Genomic DNA, 25,212 nt, shown 5'->3' with positions numbered 1-25,212 from the left:
ATGGGAGGTCTAGGGTCAAATCTGTAGACAATTTGGGTTGCTAGCATTTGGAGTTAAATTAGAAGCTGTTGAACAGTGAAATCAGGAAACGGTCCTGGAGGCCCTTGCTAAAAGCAATCCTCCTTGCGGCTGGAGCTGATGCTGGTCCACGTCACCCTCTTGTGTACCCACAATTAATAGCAGGAATTATGTTCAGAGAGAAGTTATCTAGAAGCAAATCAAAGACTGAGGATTTCCATAAGGATGGACTATTTATTAACTCCCAAGGTTGCTGATGCGGCAAATAGTATGCCAGAAAAGATAACAGAGATCTGCAGACCGGAAAAATTCAAGTAAATGCTTGACTAGTGACAAAGGGGACAAGACCAGCTAGCTGATTCCTTCTTCCCCTCCTCCCTTGTACAACCAGGGTTAGTTTCTGCCCATTTCAGAAGATTTCATCCAGAGCAAACAAATCAATCTCTCAAATTTCCCTAAGAAAAAACAAATTATAGGCAAGGGCGTGGGGAAGAGCGGGGGAACCCAGAGGTGCCAATTCTGAAACTCACAGCTGTGCTTTCACATCTTGATATAACTGTTTCCAAGAATGGCAGTTTCTGTTGTTCACCTTTAAATCTTGAATCATGCAAAACTCAGTGACTCAGTCTTTATTTTCAAAGTTAGAATCCTTGTTTAGGACACTTGAATCTCTTATGTAATACTTACAAGACTTAGGAGAAATCCCTTTTAATTCCGACAGGCTAATCAATGGAGTTCTATGCGAGGCAGAGAGAAGGTAAAAGGAAACTGGATTGAGCAACAACTGAACATAGATACATGAATCTCTAAGTCAATTAAATGGCCACATTCTACTCAACTTACATGGGAGAAAATTATGTGGGATTTAATACACAATTTGGCATTAACACTAAGGTCATGTTTAAAAGAAGTTAATCCAGATGAAAAACATTTGGCCACCAGGAATGTCAGAGTTTTGCTCAAAATGTGACACTAACAAAAAATTACAAGGTTAGTAGAATCTTCGGGATCCAATCATAAGCTGTTTAAGCTGTTGGCTTCCACAGTCGTGGCAGAGATGACACGGGGAGAAATGTACAAGACCCATCACTGCTGCACTTCCTTTTGAACTGGGAGATTCTAAAGCTTGTTTTATTTTTACTTGACTATTCAAGTATTTGACAAATATCCAGAGAGCAAGAAAAATCTTCCTTCTCTTCCTCCCCCTCCACCCTAGTTTCTTCTACAGAAATTACTTCTAATTTTTTACTTGCATATATCTATGTATTTGCTGTAACATAGTATAAGCAAATTTCAAGGCAAGTATAACCAAAGTTAGTGTTATAAAAAGTTAGGCTGTTTCTCATCAAGTCACATCCAATGAAGACAGAGGACTCATTTTCACGACTTGTCAGAAAGGGGCTCAGTGGTAAATAAGCATCACACCCCACTGTGGGTTGAATGAGCCAACTGCTCATGTTAAGGCTCTGACTTCCCCAAAGCTTTTATTTTCGCCAAGGTCAGTCAAGGACATCTGGGGTGGCTGGCTGTGCTCCCAGAAGTGAAATCTGAGATCTAATTTCTCACTTGCCGCAGTCTGCATTATCAGACTTCTTAGCCAACGATCGGATGCTTCGAAGTGGGAACATTTTAGCTCAATTTCCTTTTTGAGTTGGCGTCTAGGAAGTGAGGGTCAGATTTGTCAGCCTACTTCTGCTGTGCATTTTGTGTACAAAGTTCACTCTGCCTTAATACTTTCTTTTTTGTTTCCCCTTAGATCATATCTTTGTATGATACGCAGCTCTGTAAACCCTCTTAAAACTTTCTGGGACAAGGTCACGCATAAAGGAACTTGAGATACATTTTCCTGTCATCAGGATTAAAGTGGATCATGCTTATTATGAATCATAGGCTGAAAAAAAATGGTAACATTTCCTAGCAAATTCATGGTCTCTCCTGGGTTAAGACTCAACTTATAGAAACCTGAATTTCAGGAGTTGAAAGGAAAGATGGATTCAAACTTCCCCAAATAAAGGTTTCCAGAGGCTTCTGAAATTTCAAAAAGGTTCATTAAAAATGGAGCCACTGGTGTTTAAAGCACAAGCCGACGGGGAAGGTGCTTGGTCGTGGCACATTCCAGCACACAGGATAACCAGGTGGGATCTTTATTTCACAAGGTTCAAGGTACAGTACAAAACGAATCTGTACATCTCTCTATTAACAGGATTTGTTTACACAATTATATTACACTTTACCAGCCTTTATACTGTATTTAATTAAATACAAAATAAATTTACAAAAAGAGTCTGCCATGATGTTCCTTCTGATGCCAGCTTACCGTCTTTCAAAGCTTCTCAATATGGAAAGTGGTTGCACCTTGATCATTTCAACACTGATTTCTTTTTATAAATCAGAGAATAGCGTCAGCTTGCGTGTCATTCCAAATAGAAAAGATAGCACATGTGAGATGACTTGTTGCACATAAGCAAGACGTCCTTTTCATGCACACAAAATCAGATCTTGTGTAAATAGTCACTTTAAAACACGAATCTTTTTTTACCTGGGCTATTCTGTATTTTCTTGAAATACCAAGTGGAAGGAGAAATTTAGCTACTTCTCAATGACTGCTCCACATTAAAAATCAGGCACTAATTGCCTCAGACAATGTGGTATTCAGAAATTTTGTATTTTCATTTATATTTGTGAGCAATGACTGATAAAAATATCTTCATGAAAATATAAGTTTCTTTTGCTTTATTTCTTGAACACCTCTAGTCCTAATATTGTGCAACATGTATTACATTTACTTTGAAAACAAATATGAGATGTCATTGGGGCAAATGTACCATGTTGCCCTTCCTGGCAGATAAAGCAAAAGGAAAAAAAAAGCCAAAAATTAAAAAAAAAATCCTATATGAAATACTTAATTTTTCTGGAGGCAAGAGTAGCCCTTAAATTAAATAAAGCATCAGATCACCACCAGATCACAAAAGCTTCTACAACTTCCCAATGGCAGGAAGATAAGACAGCTCAGCAATAAAACTCTCGCAAATTAATCTTATGTGCATAAGGGTAACACATCGTCAAGAGTATTAAGATTAATACAAGTTAACCTCATTTAAGTGTTAAATAATGAACTCTGAAAAAGGAGTTTTGAATTATTTTTCTGTGCCTCTGAATAGTAACCAAAAAAAAGATAAGCCTCACTCAGAAAACAGAAACAAAAACTCCAAACACAAAAAGAAAAACAAAGAAACCCAAACACCAATGCGACCTTTGCAACATAAAATGGAAGCAAACGGATAATGTGGAGACTCTGAAACAGTTGAGTGAGCAACCACCAAATGCACGAGCGAGATGCCCTAAGTAGAGACAGACCAGAGAACGGGACGGGAGTGATGGGCTACCGCGGAGAAATGAAGCCGCACTCTACCTGCTAACTCTAAATGCTACTGTTAAAACTCCTGAGTCCCGGAGTCAGTTTAATGTCACTGACATTAACTAGCTTTAGTTACTGTCATTTTATTCAAATGGATGCCATTTGATTAGGTTAAGTATTGAGCATTATTTTAGGAGAAACACCAGTTCCTTGAGAAGGGAGCAGAGTATTTTGAGACAGTCAGAAGGACTGACGTCACCAAGCCATAGGAACTAAGTTATTTTAAGTATACCGTTTGAATTTCCAGTAGCAAAAAACCCACGGTAAAACAGGAAGTGGAAAAGGCCAAGAAAGGGGGATCTGGAGTATCTATAATAATAAAAGTGTAATATGCTAATTAGACCAGACACGATGTAGCCGGGGTTGCCAGGGAAGCCCAGGTCCCCGGTCCCGGGTGCCAGAGGGAAGCCGGTGCCGCCAGCCGGGGAAAGGAAGGCCTGCTCTTACACGAATTTTGTGCACTGGGCCTCTAGTTAATAATAAAAAGGACACAGCGAATGGCAAACTGGTAGGAAGCCTTTTACTGCATGAAGAACAGACTGCCCTTCCCCATCTAGCTTTGGTAGTGCACACTGTTATAGGACATGTTTTTCCAAAGTATTGGAGGGAAGTAGAGAGAGAGATAAAATGCTGCTAAAGGAGAAAGTAGGTGGGTGGTAGAGGGGAAAAAGTGGAAGTTAAACTTTAAATCAATTAAGACAGTTCCTTTGAAATGAAGCGTGGCTGATAGGATTCTGAAGGGTGGGGGCAGAGGCAGTAAAGACATCCCCATATCCTATCCACTGCTCCCGAATCGCCAAGTGTAAGAGATCAAACAAGTTGTAATATTCACAAGAGCTACCCAAAGTGGCATTATACTTTTGAGAGTAACATTTCCTGCCTTCCGGATATACTTTTAGACACAGGGTTCTCGCTGTGATCACCTCTTCAGATTTGAAGGCGATTACCTCCGAGGAGAGTTTGCTTGCCAGGTGTCTCGTAAAATCTACTCTAAGCAAAAAGCATACATCATCACATTTAAAGCCCTCATGTTCATTACTGACTAATTAAATCTGGTTCTAAATGCAACCCCAACTTCAGGAACCAGTCCTACAACTCTACAATAACAAACTCTTCAAGTTTTCTGGCAGGTGAGGGGTTATGGAAAGAGAGTATAAAGGTTAAGAAAACAGACTGAGGTCAGTAGGCCCAGAAAGCCTGCTCAGGTGCAAACGTAGTCTCAGACAATGGAAAGAAATACAAACTGTTTAATTTTTTCATTTGCAAGATATGTGAAGTTTGCAGGCTTTCTTCACTGTTATTTCCTATACAATTTAATCAGACAATTCTCGAGTGGAATAGCCTTCTTTTCCTAGTGTTCACAGTGGGAGGGTGATGACTATGACAGCTGAGAAAGTGGCTGATTTTCTACTGTCACATAAAACGGCAAAAGTGAAAATCCACCTGAACAGTGTGAACAGGCTTTGGCTGTCCTCGACCACTGAGTTTCATGCACCCTAGATCCTGTCTCAGCCTTAGTATTATCATGGTAGTCAACATATGCCGTACCTTTGCAGTATTTCATATTTAAGGGAATTCAGGAGGGTGACCTGTTCCTTTGCAACAAGGAATGCAAACTAAATAAGCCCTGGGAACTATTGGGTCAACTTTTGGGGAAGGATGTCTATGGTCTTAGCACCCCATGCAGGGTTCTATAATAATTGCTTTCTAATTTCTCCCACTTAGTCCATCCTCTGGCTTCCAATCAAGGCTCTGTGTACTTAAAACAAGCAAATTACATTAAGTAGGTGGGGCAAACGCATGTGTTAGCTCAAGGAATCAGTTCACAATGTTTTATAGATATTCCATTCCAAAGAAATGAAATTCACACACAATGCTAACAAGGCCTTTCAGTCTCTGAAGGAGAGAAGTGTGGGATAAAATATGACAATCACCAGCAGTCAGAAACCTCCCTTCCTTCCCTTTTAAAGTAACAAATGTGCTGAATACGTGGTACTTGCATGTGGATTGGTAGAAGTTTCTGCTATGGCCATTCTGAAACACTTTGAAGCCTTTTTTTTTTTTTTTTTTTTTTACTTTAAAGGCAAGTTCTATTTCCAGACTTTCAAATATATTAAGGTTAAACTTGCGAGTAACTGGGTTTTCCTTTTCACACATCAGTTTTTAGTGTCGATGCACAAGACCTTGAAGATGGTTGATCGGAGAACTTATGCACATTGAGAGAATGACCAAAAGGACCCAAGAGAGCTGGATACAGTAGACATTACTTTGAGGGTCTCACGTATGTTTCCAGAACAAACCAAAAAAAGGAAAGCCACTGAGAGTTGTTATTCCAAACGGCACTGAAATTCAACTCAGTTTAGGTAAGAGTTACTTATCCCTGAAAATAAAGGCATCAGATTCTAAGCAGCTGTAGGAATTCAATGCTTCCTTGTGCCTCTTCCAGGAGGTGGCCATGGAGCCAGAGTCCCAGATCAAACGCAGGTGTTCTCTGCAAAGGATTCCCTCAGTTGTCATTGATCAAGGCTGGGCGCAGCCATTACTGTGGCACCTGCTGCTCCGGTGGCGCCTCCTGCTGTGGTGGTGCTGGCCGTGGCCCGGGGGGCCTGGGGCCGGGCATGTCTTGGTGCTGCCTCTGCCTGTAAGCTATGACTGTTCCCAGCAGCAACGCGATGATAGTCATGAGGTAAAGGTCCCACTCAGGTCCCAAAAGCTGGTCCATATCAACTTGGGTAAATACATCTCGAATCTTAATGGGAATAGAAAAATCGTTATGCTCAGTAACATGTCAGAGAAGAAATCAGGAAAATTATATCACCAATTAGAGATAAATACAGAACTTATTAAAATAATTGGTTTTAGGGACATTTTACAATGTTTTTATTTTAAAAAGGTTTTAAAAGCCTTGAACTGAAACTCAAAAAATAATGTGTCTCAGGAACAGCTATTATTTCATAACAGTTGAGTATGTGAAGTGCCTGGCAGGGTTTCCTTCCATCAGCAACCTAATGCACTCATTCCCAACCGTTTCCCCCAGGAAATGTCTGAGATGAGCACTGGGGACGATGGAGGGTCAGGGAAAATTGTCAGTCTCGGTGCACCCACCGCCCATTTGCAGTCAGGGCACAGCGGCTAAGAAGCTCTGCTCTAGTGACACAGGGCTATGTTATCCCTTCTCTCAGGTAACTGAAGATGGCAGAGTGCAAATGTTTCATAGAGGAATGAATAATGCTTTCTGGTCAGGATTTAACTAAATATTTAACACCTGAATTTGAGCTTAAAAGTCATGGTTTTAGTCTATGCTATATATAGAATATACATAGATATATATTTTTTTTTTTAGAGAGAGAAAGAGGAAGGGAGAGGGATAGAGAGATAGGAACATTGATGAGAGAAAGAAACAGCCTCAATCAGCTGCCTCCTGCATGCCCCCTATTGGGGATCAAGCCCGCAACCCCAGGCATGTGCTCTGACTGGAATCGAACCATGGCCTCTTTGTTCCTGGGTCAATGCTCAACTGCTGAACCACACAGGCTGTGCTGGTCTATGATATTTTAATTGTCCTAGTGTCACTTAAGTGATTCCTCTTATTTTCTGACTGCCATTTATTCACAAAGAAAGTAGACAAGTATAATCCCTTGTGTTTAAATAACATTACATTTAAAAGGTCCCCATCTATATATATAAAAGGCTAATATGCAAAGTGTCCCCTCGGGAGTTTGACCGCTTGCTATGATGTGCGCTGACCACCAGGGGACAGCGCAGAACAAAGGAAGGCCCCAGCTGGCAGCTGGGGAAGGGAGGCCCTGGCCGGCAGCTAGAAGGCCCTGATAGGCCTGATCACTGGCCAGGTCTAGTGACCCTACCCGTGCACGAATTTCATGCACTGGGCCTCTAGTAATATATATTTGCAGGTACAGGCACTATATATTTTTGGAAAGATTACAAGAAACTATTAACTGCATTTCCTAGGGAGGGAATGGAGATGGGAGATTTTGTGTTTATCTTACTATTCAACTTCCTTGCCATGAATACTTACTACTTTAAAAAAATGTATTTTTATTGATTTCAGAGAAGAAGGGAGAGGGAGAGAGAGAGATAGAAACATCAATGGTGACAGAGAATCACTGATTGGCTGACTCCTGCATGCCCCCTCCTGGGGATCGCGCCTACAACCCGGGCATGTACCCTGGCCAGAAATCGAACCATGACCTCTTGGTTCATAGGTTGACGCTCAACCACTAAGCCACACCAGCAGAGTATTACTTATTTTTTTTTAAGGTAGAATATCTACATGGTAGGATTATAGGCATTTTATTGTCTTTATATTTCTGTTTTAAAAAGAAAGAATATATTTTATTGCATAATCAAATCCTAGACTGTAATCAATAGTTTATTAGTCTTAAAAATTGTGAGAGACAGGGTCTGGAATAGTCCTGGCAGAGAAACAGCACACTACCACACTGTTAGCTTTTTAACTGAAGGAACAAAGATCCTGTCAATTAACAAGGGGTTCAGCCCTGGCCCAGGCTACCAAGCAATTATAAATTTGCCATTACAAATGCATAAGATATCGGTAGGACAGAGCCCAACATCTCAGTCCTCTGGAGCCCTATACACAGGAGCCCTCAGTAGCACGGGCTAGGGCTGCATGAGGGGGAAGTCAAACTTCTCTTTATAGATGCTGGAGCAGCATGGACTACATTTATATCTGTGTAACACAGGAGGGTTCTATTCTGGAATCCACTGCTGAGATGAGGTATCCACCTGTTCTGAAAGATGTTAACCAAAGATTTCAACACCATCCTTTCCAGGAATGAATTAAAGTTAAATAGCCCTTGTTTCTGCATATATTTGAAGACTTTCAGAGTTCAATGCTGTACTAGTTAATCCATTTTGAGGAACTCTAGGTACTGGAAACAAAATGCAAAACTGGAGAACCTAAGGGCAACACATAAGTGTTGTTAACTAAAGTCAGTAGCTTGGAAGAGAATGGCTAACCCATCTCCTCTCTAGGTTCTGCCTTTAGCTTATTTAAATAGTTCAAGGTATTTTTAGAGAACAAATTCTGGTAGTGGTTTTAACATGTTTCACTATCACAAGAATCTGAAGTGCAAAAGCCTAGGCAGGTTCTCAGGTTCTACTTCTTCTTCCTCCTTTTCTAAATTCTCTTTTTCTTAGGGAGGTCTGAGTCACTTCTAGGCAGGCAGTCATCTGATTTAATGTTTAGTTAACTACTGTTTCAAATTGCCATGGGTCAGTCTCAGTTTTCCCCAAACCAGAAAACATCTGCATCAATGCAAAATGCTTTAGCACTGGGAACCACTTGTGATGCTACCTGAAAACTACTAACAGCTTTGTGGCCACATTCATCCCTTCCCTGATGAGGACAGCGGGTACTTCACCTGGGGGAAGAAGGGAAGAGACCAGACACCCCCAGGATACCCCTCCCCTCTCCCCCAACATTTAAAATACAAGCCTCTGGACTGAGGTTACATCATTTGTGTTTAACTGAAAGGCGTGGGCCACTTACATTTGCTTCCCGTATGTACTGCAAGAAATAGACGACGCCCAATTTGCAGAGCGCTAGGAAGACTGGTACTTGTGCATCTGGGCTGGCTTCGGCTGCCATGTCATAAAAACGCTTTGCAAGGTGAATATCCTATAAGATAGGTGATAAACCCAAATTCATTTCTTGCTAAATTAAGAATCATTGTTTTTTAGTTTATACATTAGGAAAATTTATTTTATCTTTCAAGTTTCATTTTAAAATTTCCCTTACCTAAAGAAAACCCAAGTTGTAATTAGATAAAAGTTCTTTAATTACCTAACAGCTTAATTTGGAAAATTTTAATTGAAAATTTTTAAGACTTCATTCATGCTCCCCTCCCAACCTGACATCCACTTGCTGTGTAGACTTTCAGAGTTAAATGCTGCACCGTCTTACAGCTACACATAACACTGTTAATCTGGACACTTCCAAGGGCGACCTGTGAGTTGCAAGTTAATTTTTTCCTACTTAAAACTTCAGCCAGCTCCAGGTTTCAGTTTGGAGCAGTGAACTTCAAACTGGAGTAGACAATCAAGATTTCCCAAGGGACACTGTTAAGGCACATCCTGTGTCTCCCTGTCTTAGACAGATTTCTGTGAAGGGCAAGTCACTGGTAATTTTGGCACAGGTTGGAGTATTCAGATATATGTAGAATGGGATGGTGGGAGTTGTGAAATCTTCATTTACCAAACTTACTTCTTCTATACCCTGACTACTGTCAAAGAATATCATCCTCCTAGGAAAAAATTCCACGAGACATGGGAAAGAAAGGCTAAGCATTAAAGATGACTTCCCCCCACATATTTAAATATAAACAATTGCTTTCAGCTATTCCCTATATGTACCTGGGGTGGGTCATTAGTTGAAAAGAAGGGCACCTTCAGCTAACTGTAATAGTATGGTCAGTGTCTTTGATTTTTAAAAATATATATAACATTTTTTTGAACTGCCATATTTTTCAAGTTCATGGATAAAACTATGTGATAATACAGGCTATATGTGTTTGAGTAAATAGGGGTAATTAAATTGAAGCTATCAAATATATCCTGAATTATTTATTTCAATTATAACCAATCCTGGTCTTATTTAATACTTAATATTTTTCTAGTTATACTAGATGCTGATTAGTTTTTAGTAGCAGGAATGTCTCTTTCATTTAAAAAATAAGAACAAAATGGGAAAAGGTCATTATGATGTCTTATAAAAACGAATGGATTTACTGTTATTTTTACACATAATTAATTATTCTTAAAAGTTGAATCCTAGAGTTCCCTCTCATCACTCTGATGCCTTTTATCACATTCTTTTTCGTAAGAATTTACATAAGCTATACATCATATTACATTACAAATTAAATGATGAGATGAGAAAAGCACACTGATTAGGTTCTTGTTTTATAATCTATTACAAAAGTAGTATCGGAGTTATACGACTTTAGTCATCTTGATTCCTAGGTGTATTCTATAAAGGTCACAACTTACATGTGATTTTTATATTAGTCATCAAACATAACAATTACATACATTTCAATGGGAATACTAGACTAAAATTATGAATTCAGGGAGAAAAGAAAAATATGCAATATGCAATTAAAGAATTTACTACACATTTTTAAAAAAGTAATAATGGGCATGTCAAATTATTTACAGCAATTTAAACGTTTTATTAAAAATGTTCTTATTTAAAATAGCTAGAATTTAGACCCTTTGAAACTTATGATGAAAATTTTTATTTATTTATTTATTTATTTATTTATTTATTTATTTATTTCAGAGAGGAAGGGAAAGGGAGAAACATCAATGATGAGAAAGAATCATCGACCAGATGCCTCCTGCACACCCCCAACTGGGGATTGAGCCAGCAACACGGCATGTGCCCTGACAGGAACCAAACCCTGACTTCCTGGTTCACAGGTGTAGACCACTGAGCAATACTGGCTGGGCTATGATGAAAAATTTTAAATGTCAACTTAAAAATGCACGAGATAATATAATTTTTCAAAAATTTTAACGGTACATGGACAAAACTTAAGGTCTAAAGACGGTTAGACTTCACTAGGAAGGCTTAAGAGTCAGAAATAAGGGGAGGAGGTGGAGGACTGGGTGAAAAAGGTGAAGGAACTGAGAAGTACAGATTGGTAGTTACAAAGTAGTCATAGGATGTAAAGTACAACATAGGAAATATAGTCAATAATATTTTAATAACTATGAATACTGCCAGGTGGGTACTGGAAATATCAGGGGGAACGCTTTGTAAAATACGCGATTGTCTAATCACTGTGGTACAATGGAAACTAATATAAAATAATACTGACTGTAACTGTAATTGACAAAACATTTTTTAATTGAAAAAAATCAGGAATAAGTTTATCAATAGCAACCATCTTAATTCATTTCAAAATAATTTAGAAGCAATAGAATTTATCTGATTATGGGTGGATAGTTTCTCAAACGAGGAGTTATCAGTAGAAGCTTGCACTGCCTTTCTGTTTTCATGAATCTGTTTTTGCCTTAATATTCTAAATATAAGAGTGTGGATATCAATATGTGTGTATGCTGGAAGATGAGAGAGATGCAGGGGCAATCTTGTGAAATATTGCAAAACTGCCTCACAACTTAGTATCTAAAATCTGAGCACATTCCAAAGAAAGCCTATTTTCTATAAAAATGCAGACCTCTCCCCAAATCACAGTTTATATTATTCAAACATTAATTTGAAGCACTGCTCACCTGTTTAATGCCTAGTCCTTTCTCATGCATATATCCCAGATTAAACATAGCCTGTGCGCTGTGTTGCTGCTCAGATGCTAGACGATAATGAATAAATGCAGTCTCGTAATCCACATCGGTGCCAAATCCATAGAAATGGTAGTCTCCAAGCTTAATTCTAGCCACAGTATAGCCTTAAACAAAAGTTAAATGCAAAACTGCCAATAAATAAAGTGTTTAAAACAGATCACACTATTATTTCTCTTCCTATTAACATGATTACATAAAACAGAATTTTAATTTGTAGTACACAAATTTTACAACCAACCTTTAGCTAAGCTATAAATTCAGTAAAAATTTAAATTAGAACTACTCTTCTGAAGAGGGTTTTGTAATAGTCAAGGAGAGGTAGAACAAGGTAGGTGGCAACACCCCGCCATGTCTTCAATAATATTATTATTATTTTTTAATATATTCTTATTGATTTCAGAGAGGAAGGGAGAGAGAGAGAGAGGGAGAGAGAGAGAGAGAAACATCAATGATGAGAGAGAATCACTGATGGGCTTGCCTCCTGCATGCCTCCTAGTGGGGACCAAGCCCACAACCTGGGCATGTGCCCTTGACTGGAATCGAACTTGGGACCCTTCAGTCCACAGGCCGATGCTCTATCCACTGAGCCAAACCAGCTAGGCTCCAATAATATTCTTTAAATGATCATGCTCTATTCTATGATGTCATTTACATTTTAAAATCGTTTAACTGGACCCTTGTTTATGCTTGAAGAAGGGATGGTAGGCACAAAACATGGAGAGTAGTTTGTGAGAGAAAGAAATGCAATCAAATGGAAAACTGGAGAAAGGTTAAAATCTTTTGGGGTTTGGACTAATATTCTATTCAATTTTCATTTACATAATATACGGGTTTCAAACTAAAAACCAGAGAGAAAACCATAGCATGACTTAAACGTCTAGTACAAATACCTTGCAATTCAGTTTAGAAGCCCTGGGACTAGAATTTCCATTTTAAGAACAAATACCAATCGCGATGCTAACAAGCTAAGCAATAGTATCTCTGCTTAATTTTAAGGCGATGAATGACAGGACTTAATTTTTATGGGAGATTTAAGAAAACACCCCCAAAAAAACAAAATAAAGAGAGGTTCCTTATCCTTTAAGATGAACCAACCACTCACCTTGCGAGGCAGCCCTGTTCCAGTGGAGCAAAGCTCTGGGGTAGGTTTCATTCTCACCAACAATGGTGGCTTCTCCTACAGGGAAAGAGGTAACACAAACCAGGCATTTAGGGAAAGACACTAGACTTTTAGGCTTCATTTTCAAGCTAGAATGAGTATGTGGAGCACAACTGAAATAAGAATTGGAATATAACAAATAATAAATGAAAAATATATTGTATTAAAATTAAATAAGTACTAGAAGAAAATACTGAGTTCCAAGGAATCACTGCATTTAGGACATTACATCCTGAAACACCTTTTATCCACAGAACCAATAATGAGACTGAGTACTGGGCCACTCTGGGGACCTACATAAGCTGGAAAAACAGTATTTTATATCTGCTATTTTGTGAAAATGTTATTTGCTGAAAGCAGCAGCCAATTTTATGATGAATGTCAAATCTATTTCTACTGTCAATTCGATAAAACTAAGTTGGATGTGAGAGATCTGAAGTAAAATAACTTAAACAAGAGGGACAAATTCTGTTTACAGCAACAAAGAACGTTCTTTGTGGCTTTTCCTTTTAGACAGGTAACCTGATGTGAGTCCTTGCATTCTGAACCTGAGGTAGCACTCAGATGAACCTTACTCTGGTCAAGGATGAAGGCAGCGTTGCTCTGTGCCACTTCATAGCCCTGTTCGGCCAGCAGGAGGTACTGGATCACGGCGGCATTGTAATCGCCGTCTTTATAGCTGTTATAAGCAGTCATAAGCCTCTCGGACCAGCGGCCCCGTTCACACACATTCTTAAACAACTGTGAGAACAGAAAAGAAAAAAAACAATAACAGAAGAGTAAGAAAGATAAGCTAGAAAATCATTTTCCACATTAGCCACGTGAGTGTTAAGTACGCTTTTTCAATGTCGGGTAATTTTACTGAATATATGTAAAGTCTGGGATATATATTTGAAGCTTTCACTTAATCTTTAGAATAGTTTATACAAATAATAGCAAACAATTATATACCACTGACACTGGTCAGACACTGTTATAGTGATTTATGTATACTATGTACACTAACTCACTTAACCCTCTCCCATTGAGTCCACTCTATAAGGTGAGTCCTATTAACAGTTACATTTTACAAGTAAGGAAAATGGATCAGAGAGAGCTTTAGAAACTTTGTAAACATGTATCGATGTCACTCTAAAGTGCCAATTAGGAGATATTAGCACACCCCTTTGTAATATTCATTTAGCCTCTTAGCATATGCTTTTTTGACGCTATGTATCAGATACTGTCTTAGGTGCTAGAGACAGCAGACACAGTATCTGCCCTTATTAACACTGATTCTAAAAGGGAGGGTAAATGAAATAAGTATGACGGCCCCACACAGATCCCCCCGTCTTCCCTCAGTATACCAGTAGGCCGAGTCTGTTTCAACTCTAGAAGAAATCACACAAGAAAACAACAATTAAAACAGTAGACTTGCCGAAACCAGTTTGGCTCAGTGGATAGAGTCGGCCTGCGGACTGAAGGGTCCCAGGTTCGATTCCGGTCAAGGGCATGTACCTTGGTTGTGGGCACATCCCCAGTGGGAGATGTGCAGGAGGCGGCTGATCGACGTGTCTCTCTCATCGATGTTTCTAACTCTCTATCCCTCTCCCTTCCTCTCTGTAAAAAATCAATAAAATATATTTAAAAACAAAAAACAAAAAAACAGTAGACTTTCCGCCCAGCTGGCGTGGCTCAGTGGTTGAGCGTCAACCTATAAACCAGGAGGACACAGTTCAATTCCTGGTCAGGGCACATGCCAGGGTTGTGGACTCAATTCCCTGTGTGGGGCGTGCAGGAGGCAGCCAATCAATGATTCTCTCTCATCACTGATATTTCTTTCTCCCCCACTTCCTTCCTCTCTGAGATAAGAATATGTTAAACAAACAAACAAACAAACAAAAAACAACAGTAGACTTCCGACTGGGAAAATTCATTTCCTGTACAGAAGTTGGTAGAAGAGCCCTCACCTCCACTGCATTGTGGCAGGATCGCATCACACCTGTGCCGCTGGCGTGCATCTGTGCTAGGTTATAGAAAGCCAGGATATGGCCTCCCTGAGAAGCTAAGTTAAAATACTTCAAGGCCTGTTTATAATCCCTCTTGACTCCAATGCCATCTGTAAGGAAAATCACAGGAAAGGTCAGGAACAGTCTCAGATAAGATTCAGCTGAAGCATCAGAGAAGTAGAGGATAAAACAAAATAAAATTCAGAATTCTTACTCGGGAAAAATGTGAATCCTATCAACACAGATCTGTACATTAATATATATCAACATAATTTACAATAAAAAGCAAGATGCACAGATCATTGAATTGGGAGAACATGAATCAGCCAGTATTCAACACTCTCATTTCCATATCATAGTGACATCTAGTGGAAAAGGTAATTTACATCTTGGTGTGTTTATCATTAATTCCACCGTCACTTACTATAGTACATGGAGCCAAGCTGTAGTTGCCCATCCACCCAGCCTTGCTCAGCAGCTTTCTGGAAATACTTCAGTGCCAGATCATAATTCTGTAAAAAAAGATCATCTCATTACACAATCACATGATGAGAAACCTCAAAAGGCTGACATACTCGAAAGTCAGAAGATTAATTTATTTAAAAAAATTAATAAAGCACACAAAATAGTCTTGAAGAGCCATTAAAAGAAATACCTTCTAATTTTTATAGCCGACAATAATAGACTTGAAGTCACAGGGGAATTATATTTAAGATGCTGAAGAAAAGCAAATCGAGCTTTTGTGAGACAATTTGCATGTTGGCTCTCGGAAAGCATAAACACCACCAGTGGAACACAAGGACAGGATTTAAGAAACAGTTGTATCTTTTCTGTTAACCAACCAATCCTTTTTAAAACCTCAATTCTTCCAATATTAAATAAGGGTAATCATCCGAACATTATGCAATCATTAAACTTCCAATATCATGTATCCATAGAGATAAACTGAAACAAAGATCACTACGGAACTTCAGTTTCCTAAAATGACTAGAAGGAATAAAAACGAGATCACACTACTGTTTCTTATGCTAAGGAATGTCTACAGATTAGAATCCCAAACCTAGCTCTTAGTTTCAGGCCCAAATAAAAAGAACATATTGCTTAGAGATATCCCACAGAAAAAGGGGATAGCAAGGAGACTCCAGGGCATCCCACCTCAGGAAGTAGCACAGAAGAATGAGAACAATGGCTCAGGAAAACCAAGAGCCCTTGCAGTCACAGAACTCCAGGGAAGAAAGTGCTAATGATATACAACCAAAAAATGTGGAGTTGACATTCAGGAGGTTTCTGGATGACTTGTATGAGCAGTTTCATGAGGCAGAACCTGACTGCTCTGAGCTAATGAGTGAGCGGTAGCAGCTCATATAGTTCATTTTTTGGAAAAACTTGGCTGTGCAGCGAAGGGCTGCAGAGAAAAGAGGTAGTGGCTAGAAGGGCAAAGGGTAGAACAGAAAGCTTTTCTCCTCTAAATGGGAGATACCTTAGCATTTTCTTAGGCTTAAGTGAAGAAGTACAAGTCTAGGAGAGATGGAAGAGTAGATAGGGTAGAGAGCATTGGTGGAAGGATGAGAAACAGCTTCAGGAGAAGGTGCCTGAGTCAGAGCCATTCTAACAAGGCAGTTGGTACAGCGAATACAGAGTGAAGGATGGTAAGGACAACAGGAAACAGTTTAGGTTTGGTTATAATGAAGTGGCCTGCCTAGGCTGGCTGGGAGCTAGTTAAGGAATACTTCCCTACCTCACCAACTGACTCCTTGTTAAAATCAGAATGTTAGGTGGGAAACTTACAACTTGAACTCCTCTCCCGTAGAGGTAAGCCATTCCAAGCCCACTCTGTCCAACTGGGTTGCCCTGCAAACCAGAGACAAGAGTGTGAAAGAATTAATTACAAAGTAGGCAAGACTAAATGCCTGCAAAATAAACAATTTACAAGCATGTTCAAAACCCATCTTAGCACTTTTCAATTCAAAATAAAATTTTCTCCTTCCCATCAAGCTAAACATAATATTGACTTTTAGGTATTTGGGGTTTTTAAAATTTTCTGAAAAAGAGTAAATAGTAAATTCATTTAGAATTAAATTTTCATGACTTACCTTATGACCATCTGTTCCATGAATTTATGATATAAAACATAACTAACATATTTCATCTTTTAAAGACTAAAAACAGGTCACTTTCTTGGGTAGTTTTTTAATTAGTAAGCTTCCTCCTCAAACAAGAAGGGAGACTCCATGGGGTAGAGTCAACAACCATGTAATAACAGCAATACTGGGATTAGGCAGCAAAGAAATGCTTACGATTATTGAAGTGTCCAAAACCAAAGATAACCATTGTTTTGAGACTTTAGTTGGCAAAGAGATATGTGTATGGTACACACTAGAGGCATATAGGTTCTTAAGTATTCATAGGTTGCTTTCTTTGCACCAGAGAATGCCTAAATTATGTACTGTTATTATCAAAATTATCCAATTGTGTAAGTTTTAAACCTCAAGATGCAACACAGATAAGGAAAATTATGTAACTTTCAATTCCATTACTAAAATCACATTTCCCTGATCAGGACATTTCTCAGTAAAATTTTGAGAGAGGCTTAATATACAATAATCTGGTCCCTAAAAAAATTGCTTTTTATTGAGAGCTTTTTTCCTCATTCAATTCATTCACATGAATGCTTTCACTAATTTATGGCATGACAGTCATGATTCATCTTTTAATATAATAAACTTATTTATTAAAATAATAGTAACGTGATACACATTTGAATGTACTGAGTCACAAGGTCTTACCATGTCAGCAGCTTTCTTAAAGTAGTGAAGGGCTGTCTCATTACTCTGAGGCACAATATCACTTCCCTCTGAGTACATCTGGAAAACAGACCCCAATTTTATTATGAGGCATAATCCTCTCTCCAATTACATTGTTCTCCTATCTCATCTCATTCTGGTTTTTGTTAGATCTCATGAAATCTTTTAACAAAATTAAAATTCCCCAAAGGATATTTTAGAATTAAAAGCAAAACCTAAAAAGTAGACATTTTTATACTATTATACATTCTGTCATATCAAATTTATGATTTACCTTATGACCATCTGGTCCATGAACTTAATATCCTATATAATAAAAGCCTAATATGCAAATTAACTGAACAGGTGGAATGACTGGTGGAACAACCGGTCGCTATGACATGTACTGACCACCAAGGGGCAGATACTCAACGCAGGAGCTGCCCCCAGCCCGCAGGCCCCAGGCCAGTCACAGCGGGTGCCAACAGGGGTCCCCTGATCGCCCTGCCAGTTGCCCCGCAGATCGGCCCTGATCTAGGGACCCTACCCATGCACAAATTTTGTGTACCTGGCCTCTGGTAAATATATAAAGACATAAATATATAAATCAACTTATAGGTCAATCTCAGGAGAAGAAATCTTTAACCCCCAGAGGAATCTATTTTCTCACTCTATCCCAGTGCAGTTAACTGGGTTGACACATTGCTTGGGACCTGTGATTAAACGAGGAAAGGAAGGCTATCAGCAATGTCTTTTCCGTTCTCCTCTACCACTATTTCCCCCAGGCTAAGACTGAAGGTAGTGAAAGTTCAGGAAAAGAAACAACTAAATGGTTATTCTAAAAGGTTTCAAGCACCAAATGATTAAAGTCTCAGGGATCATGATAAAGGACAAAAAGAAAGAACAGAATGACCAATACTGTTTTTATCCACATACACATAAACGACAAAGACATCATTTCTGAGATAGGGTTAGCTAATAATTAGAGCAAAGATTGAAAGGGCTCAAATGAAAAGTTCTTAAATGCTTAACAAGAATCGTGAGGAACACCACTATTGTCTAAAATCTAAATGTAAAGTTCTTAGGCCCCAATTAACTGTGATCCTGTGGCAAATACTGATTAGATTTTTCTATTTGGAAAAACCTTTGAGATATATTCTATCTGAGCTTCCTAACATTAGGATTTGGTTATAGATGAAAATACTGATTAGTTTACATTAGAATAGCTTTCAAAATAATGAAAAAGGAAGTTAATAGATTGTGCTATGACATATGGAATCTACTCATTAAGTCTCTAGACTTAAATGTCCTCTTGAGAAAAGGACCGCACTGACAGGTGGGTAATGGCTGTCTCATTTAAGAGGATGAAAAGGTCTGCAGACAAATTCCAACAAAATCTAAGTGCCTTTATTCAGCATGGAAGTTAACAGGTAATTATGACAGACAAGCAGAAATCCGCACAGCATTGATTCCTCATTATTCTATACTAGAGGCCCTATCATGAAATTCGTGCAAGAGTAGGTCCTCACAGCCCCGGCTGCCTCGGCCCTTGCAGCCCCAGCTTCACCTGGAAGGTTGTCCGGAAGGATGTCCGGACTGTCGTTCCGCTGTTGGGCCATTCTGTCAATTTGCATATTACACTTTTATTATTACAGATATTATTATAGATGATATATGAAAAGTAGGAGCTTGAATAGTGGTGGTTAATATCAGTGGAGAATTAACATACTGAAGAATAAATGCTATTAGGTTTAAGTCACCTAGGAAATTGCCTCAGATTGGAAATGCCTTAGGATAAGACACAATAACTTTGCCCTGGAAATGTTATTTCCAGTTTGTTGTGGGTAGATTGTAGATCTTGAATACAGTATGTACTCACTCTGCAAATACCTCTTGCTATTACACAATACATTCATGGGACATACAGTACCTTTCCCAAGAAGGCCATCGCATGTGAGTTGCCAGCATTCGCTGCTAAATTGAAGTAGTCAAACGCTCTCTGTGAGGAAAGAATTTATTAAAAATAGTTTTTAATAGAATCTGCCCTTGGTTTTTAACCAAAATAGTTATTTCAGGAACAGTTAAAAAATCTTGTTGCATGACAGAATCTCAGTTTAAGTAAATGGCAACATGACACCTATTGGTTGCTCCAAGGTACCCCCCCAACCATATCCAATTTATCAATAAGTCCTGTTATCACCAAATCCATCCTGAATCCATCTATCTTCTACCCTCCATTACCACAATTCTAGTCAAAGCTACATTATCTCTCACCTGACTTCTAAAATACTCCCCTGACCTCCCTGCTTTTTATTCTGGGGTTATCCAAAGCGACTGTTCTTAAATCTCTTCATGCTGGTCCTTACAGTCCCCTGCAGTTCTGTAGAAAATATACTGTCATGATCAGGCACTACTTATCTCAGTACTGCTCCCTCTTGCTCTCTGCACTCTGGGCATACCAGCCTTGTCCTTCCTGCCTTAGGACCTATGTACATACTGTTCTTTCTGGTCTGGAATAATTTTACCTCCAGGCTCAACTTAAATGTCACCCATCTCTCTTCAGAGACAACTGCCACCTCCCACTCAGTAATCTGTTATTGGATGCTTTAATTCTCCTTAATAACAACAATCATAATTTATTACCTATTTTTGCTGTGATCATTTAAAAAGCAGCAAATGCAAAAAAATAAAAAAAAATAAAAAGTATCGAATTCTTTTATTAAACTTGAAGCTCTGTAAGGACTTAAGGACTGAAGCATTGTATCTGAAATGCCTAGCAGTGAATGGCACATAGTAGGCATGCAAATATTTGTTGAATTAACATGTACTGGGAAATCCTTTTCTTCCCTCTTCATAGCCTGTAAAATAATTTATTTGTGCAGTTGCTTCACAGGTAAGTGGCATACACACCAAAAATATTTCAAAATTTGTTGTGCAAAAGGTATGCAACAAACTTATCCAGAATTCTGTCCTCTCACCTAATGTTTTTATTAAGATTTTATCTGATGCTGCACTGGCCTAGTGACATACATTTTAATGACCCAAAGACAATAAGAGCTGTCAAAATGCCATCTGAATTTTTAAAAGTAGATATTAGGCATAGTTGTGTTGATACATCTAATTCTTAAAGTTGATGGGACATGGGTACATGAAGTAACCTTCACTAGAATACTTAACTGGCATGGGAGAAAAACAAAGCTTTTTGAATCTGACAAGCATTCATAGAGGAGTTATTATGTGCTAGGCAGTGTGAGGTGCTGGGAAAGACTGGAAAACAAGGCAGATGCAGCCCATGCTTTTGGACCTTGTGTTCTAGCAGAGGAAACAACTTAATTAACTAACTTACATAATTAACTAATTTACAACGGACAAGGCCATAAGGAATATAGATTTTCAGAAATCCTAACTGTGGTACATGACTTATTCCTGGAGTGGGGCTGAGGCCCGAGGAGACATTAGGAGAAAAGATACTGCAGTTGAGCTCTGGAGGATGACAAGGAATTAGCTATATGAAGAAAGGGGTGGGGTAATATTTACTCTAGCCAGATAGGCCAGCATTCCAGAAGCCCTGAGACAGAGAGGTTCTTGATATTTTCAAAGACTTGAGAAAAGATCCTCGTGCCTATGACTGAGAAAGCAAGGGGCTGGTGAGGTAAACGGAGATGGGAATGGGGCCTAAGGGGCCATGTAAAGGTTTCGGTCTTTAAGCTACTAGAAACTGTGGACCACTCAAGAGTTTTAAGCAAGGGAGCCATATGATCAGATGTCTGGTTCACAAAGACATGCTACTGCTCAGGAAATTTAAGCAGTAGGTAATTCACACAAGTGACAGGTGTCCTGATGGAAGAAAAGGGAAGAGATGGTGACACTTAGGACATAAAGTAGACAAAATTTGATGACTGAATATAGATCTGACTATTACCATTGTGTACTCCTAATTTCTCATAAACTCAACAATGAATTTTCCTTAGTTCTATAAAATATTTTCTAATGGGAGTTTTAAGATATACCTCAATCACATACCTATAGAAAAAAATACATTGTTTATATATTTTTGGCATTATTAAGAACTAGATTTTAGAATTGATAAAACATTTCCCAACCCTATGAGGTATAATCACATTTTTATTCTTCAGCTTCCTCAGGGGTTAGTTAAATCTCAAAGGTTCATTTGTGATGGCTGTCTTAATAACACAAACTTGATATTGTCACTGACTTAGCCAGAAATACACCTGGAGAATTATTTCTTGCTACAACAGGAAGTGCAAAGCCCCAGGAACAGAAAAGTTACCTGATGGTTCTGTTCTACTCCACGTCCTCCGTGCAGGTGCAGTTGTCCCAGACCGACCTGAAAATGATAAAAATGGGGCAAAAGTCAAGGGTAGCATCTGGAGTGTGATTACCATTAAACCAACAAGAAAACACTTGGTCATAAAAAGGGTTTTATTTATTACAAAAATTGAAAGATTTAGCCTTACCTCCTGAAGATATTACGTTACTTTAATCTACATTCTTAAACACTAAAAATATCTGCTTTTAATCCAAAACTGAATTTGCCACCAATGAATCTACTCTAAAGGAAATACTCAAGAGTATTAATTAGTCTGAGAAAATTATGATCTAAGATGAGCAAAGGAAACATGAACAGTTCTGAAGAGAATCTGAAATCCCACATGTCCCGGAGCCTTTTTGTTTATGGAGAAAGTGGCAGTTTTTGTCCTTGGTGACTCCAGGAAGAGCCTTCATCATCACTGTAATGCTGCTCCACTCAAGCAGCAGTTTTCAACTGGGGTGCACAGTAGTCACCCTGCCAGCTCTTAGGAACCATGAATGCCTAGTCCACATCCCAGAGGAGTCCAAAAGGAATGTCTTGAGAGTATATAGCTAATAATAACGTAGCTAATAACTGCTAAGAGCAATAAAAATGTTACTTACAGATATAAGTGCTTGCCCCAGAGACTGTAATACATAATGCATTAAGACAGTACATGAGATGTTGAACCGCATACCTGTGCTTGTACATCACCCTTTTCAGCTAGGAACTGGTAATACTGAATCAAATCTTCTTCTAGCATTCCACTGTTCATTCCTGGATTTTCCACCTCATCTGGCAGCCGTATTCTCTGCACTACTGAGCCTCCTGTCAGCGAGATATCACTAGCAACTGAAACAGGGGGACAAAGTAAGGACATGGATGAAAGTCAGCAGGTGTCCCACAGAGAGAAGTACAATTCGAGTTGCCAAATTGTTGACAGATGTTATGTTACAGGAAACTGTTCCTATAGTAGTTTATAGATATAAAACAGCAATCTAAAGTAAATTTAGTTTTTTCCACAAAATACTGAAGAAGTGGAGTCGATAGCAAAATTTAAAAAAAGGTTAAGTACTTCTTAATCAACTAGGGTAGGGGTGGGGAATGTCCAGCCTGCAGGCCTTGTAAGGCCTGCAAAATCATTTGATCTGGCTCTGCCAAGGCATTAGGGGTGAGTTAACTAAAGTTTGACCAAAGATAGCAGGCTAATTTTTAAGTTCATAATTTTGTATGGCCTGTGAATGATGTTATAAATATCCAAATGGCTGTTGGCAGAAAAAAGGTTCCCCATCCCTGAACTAGGGTAAGGACGATTCCACTTGAAAAGAGCCATTCATGACATTTCAAGTGGTGCAATAAAAATAGATGTATTTAAAATTAATTGTTTTATTGGTTTTTGTTTTGTAAGGTGAAAGGCAAAAACATAGATACCATGGTTGGCCACAAGACGGTAATGAGTCAGCGCGGATTCACAACTCTGGAGGACCCCGATGCCAGCCCAGTAGCGGTAGCCCTGCAACACAGCCTCAGTGAGAAGATGGCAGTTTCAAGTGCTTCATTGCATCCGTTGGAACAAATACAGCTAACCATACTCAGCATGCAATTCTGTTGTCTTCTGGTCCAAGGACACTATCACCCCATTTTTCCTGAGCATTAGGTCATGAGGCAATTTATTTAGCCACGTCAACAAGCAGACTATAAATGACTAAGAACTAGAAAATAAATTTCCTAGAGCAATCAAAATTGGTGCAATGAACTTTATGCAGTGTGCGCATTTTACCTATAGGAGAAAATTAAGGTCTTGCTTGGAACAGATTTTATTCTTATTTTATACACAATTTTAAAAAAGGGTTACTCTTCCAAATTAGCAAAGAAGAAGCAACAAATGAGCAAAATAGGGAAGTCAAGGGACTATTAGAAGCAGCCCAGCAATAAATGACTTCAGAATACGGGGAAGAGAGCTAATAGTAAAGAGCAAGGAACAGAAAGTAGAGCTCTCTGGAGTCATTTAGCACAGACTCAAAATAACTTTATAAGCTTTAACAATCCTTAGGGCATTACTGTATAATAGCATGTATAATATTTAATGTTCTTAATCTGTAGCTGCTGTTGAAGACGACTGATAAGTAATTAGAACAAACCCTATTTTTCACTTAAACCCCCTCAGCAGTTTACCCTTGTAAACAAGACAGAGTCCATGTAAACAGGACAAAGTCCATGCTCCTTGGCATGACATACAGCTGCTTATGGGATTCCTGTTCACCTGCCCTGTTGTGAACTACTGGTAGGTATTCTACTCTCTGGCCACACTAAAGTGCTTGTGTTTTCTTGCAAACATCACATTCCCTCTTGTTGCTATCCCTCTATCAGTGGTTCTCAACCTTCCTAATGCTGAGACCCTTTAATACAGTTCCTCATGTTGTGGTGACCCCCAACCATAAAATTATTTTCGTTGCTACTTCATAACTGTAATTTTGCTACTGTTATGAATCGTAATGTAAATACCTGATATGCTATATGTGTTTTCCGATGGTCGTGACCCACAGGTTGAGAACCACTGCCTGGATACCTCTGCTTTTTATGTTCCCTCACCACAATTTACCCTTCAAGAACAGGGTTGGCTGCTTCTTTCCTCAGAAGTACCTCCTTAAATCCCTCTCCTTCCAATGCCACTTTCTAGGTGATTCCTTGACATTCTCAGGCTGTACTATAATGGTCTCCTTACCTGTGCCTCCCTATCCTGATTAAAAGCTTGTTGGATTATATCTTACTCATCTTTGGTATCCCAATGACATGTACTCAATGAATATTTTTGGAAATGTATGAGTAAAATTAGTTAGGACCCACCCAGCTGGCCAGAGAAATAGATTTTCCTTCTTTTTAAAGTATCATAGCTCATCAATGACTAAGCTGTAAACTCTTTTCCACATTTTTTCTGCTTTCAGTCTCATTTCTGCTTACTCTATCCTTTATGTTCTTGTAAGAATGAATTTATATATTCATTTGAAACATAGTAATATGAGTTGGAGGTCATGTGACTTAGCCAAAGTCAGTTTATGAAGTATAAGGCAGATTAAATACACCACAGTAAAGAATTTAGTGGAAAAATTCTCTATTTCACCACTAAGCCATTTAAATGATCAATGGTATCAAATGGCACATAAAAGATACTCTGTAATGAACTT

General features: G+C 38.8%; 1 protein-coding gene across 1 annotated transcript in view; it reads right to left on the bottom strand.

The window, feature by feature from the left end:
• Positions 1 to 2,146: 2,146 nt before the first annotated feature.
• The window catches only part of SEL1L (SEL1L adaptor subunit of SYVN1 ubiquitin ligase), a 47,966-nt gene continuing 24,900 nt past the window's right edge, over positions 2,147 to 25,212 (bottom strand). The window contains exons 9-21 of the mRNA XM_070415511.1: positions 23,459 to 23,540; positions 22,725 to 22,879; positions 22,007 to 22,063; positions 19,646 to 19,714; positions 17,719 to 17,796; positions 16,721 to 16,783; positions 15,357 to 15,444; positions 14,894 to 15,042; positions 13,520 to 13,685; positions 12,888 to 12,962; positions 11,717 to 11,889; positions 8,970 to 9,098; positions 2,147 to 6,185 (exon numbers count right to left, since the gene is read on the bottom strand). Coding sequence (XP_070271612.1) covers positions 5,976 to 6,185; positions 8,970 to 9,098; positions 11,717 to 11,889; positions 12,888 to 12,962; positions 13,520 to 13,685; positions 14,894 to 15,042; positions 15,357 to 15,444; positions 16,721 to 16,783; positions 17,719 to 17,796; positions 19,646 to 19,714; positions 22,007 to 22,063; positions 22,725 to 22,879; positions 23,459 to 23,540 — 1,494 coding nt within the window. The 3' untranslated portion in view covers positions 2,147 to 5,975. The remainder of the gene's footprint in view (positions 6,186 to 8,969; positions 9,099 to 11,716; positions 11,890 to 12,887; positions 12,963 to 13,519; positions 13,686 to 14,893; positions 15,043 to 15,356; positions 15,445 to 16,720; positions 16,784 to 17,718; positions 17,797 to 19,645; positions 19,715 to 22,006; positions 22,064 to 22,724; positions 22,880 to 23,458; positions 23,541 to 25,212) is intronic.

The sequence above is a fragment of the Myotis yumanensis genome, unplaced genomic scaffold, assembly GCF_028538775.1.
Source record: "Myotis yumanensis isolate MYYU_CA2020_CCGP unplaced genomic scaffold, mMyoYum1.0.hap1 SCAF_1, whole genome shotgun sequence".
NCBI classification, from domain to species: domain Eukaryota; kingdom Metazoa; phylum Chordata; class Mammalia; order Chiroptera; family Vespertilionidae; genus Myotis; species Myotis yumanensis.
This window is presented reverse-complemented; position numbering and strand designations above follow the sequence as displayed.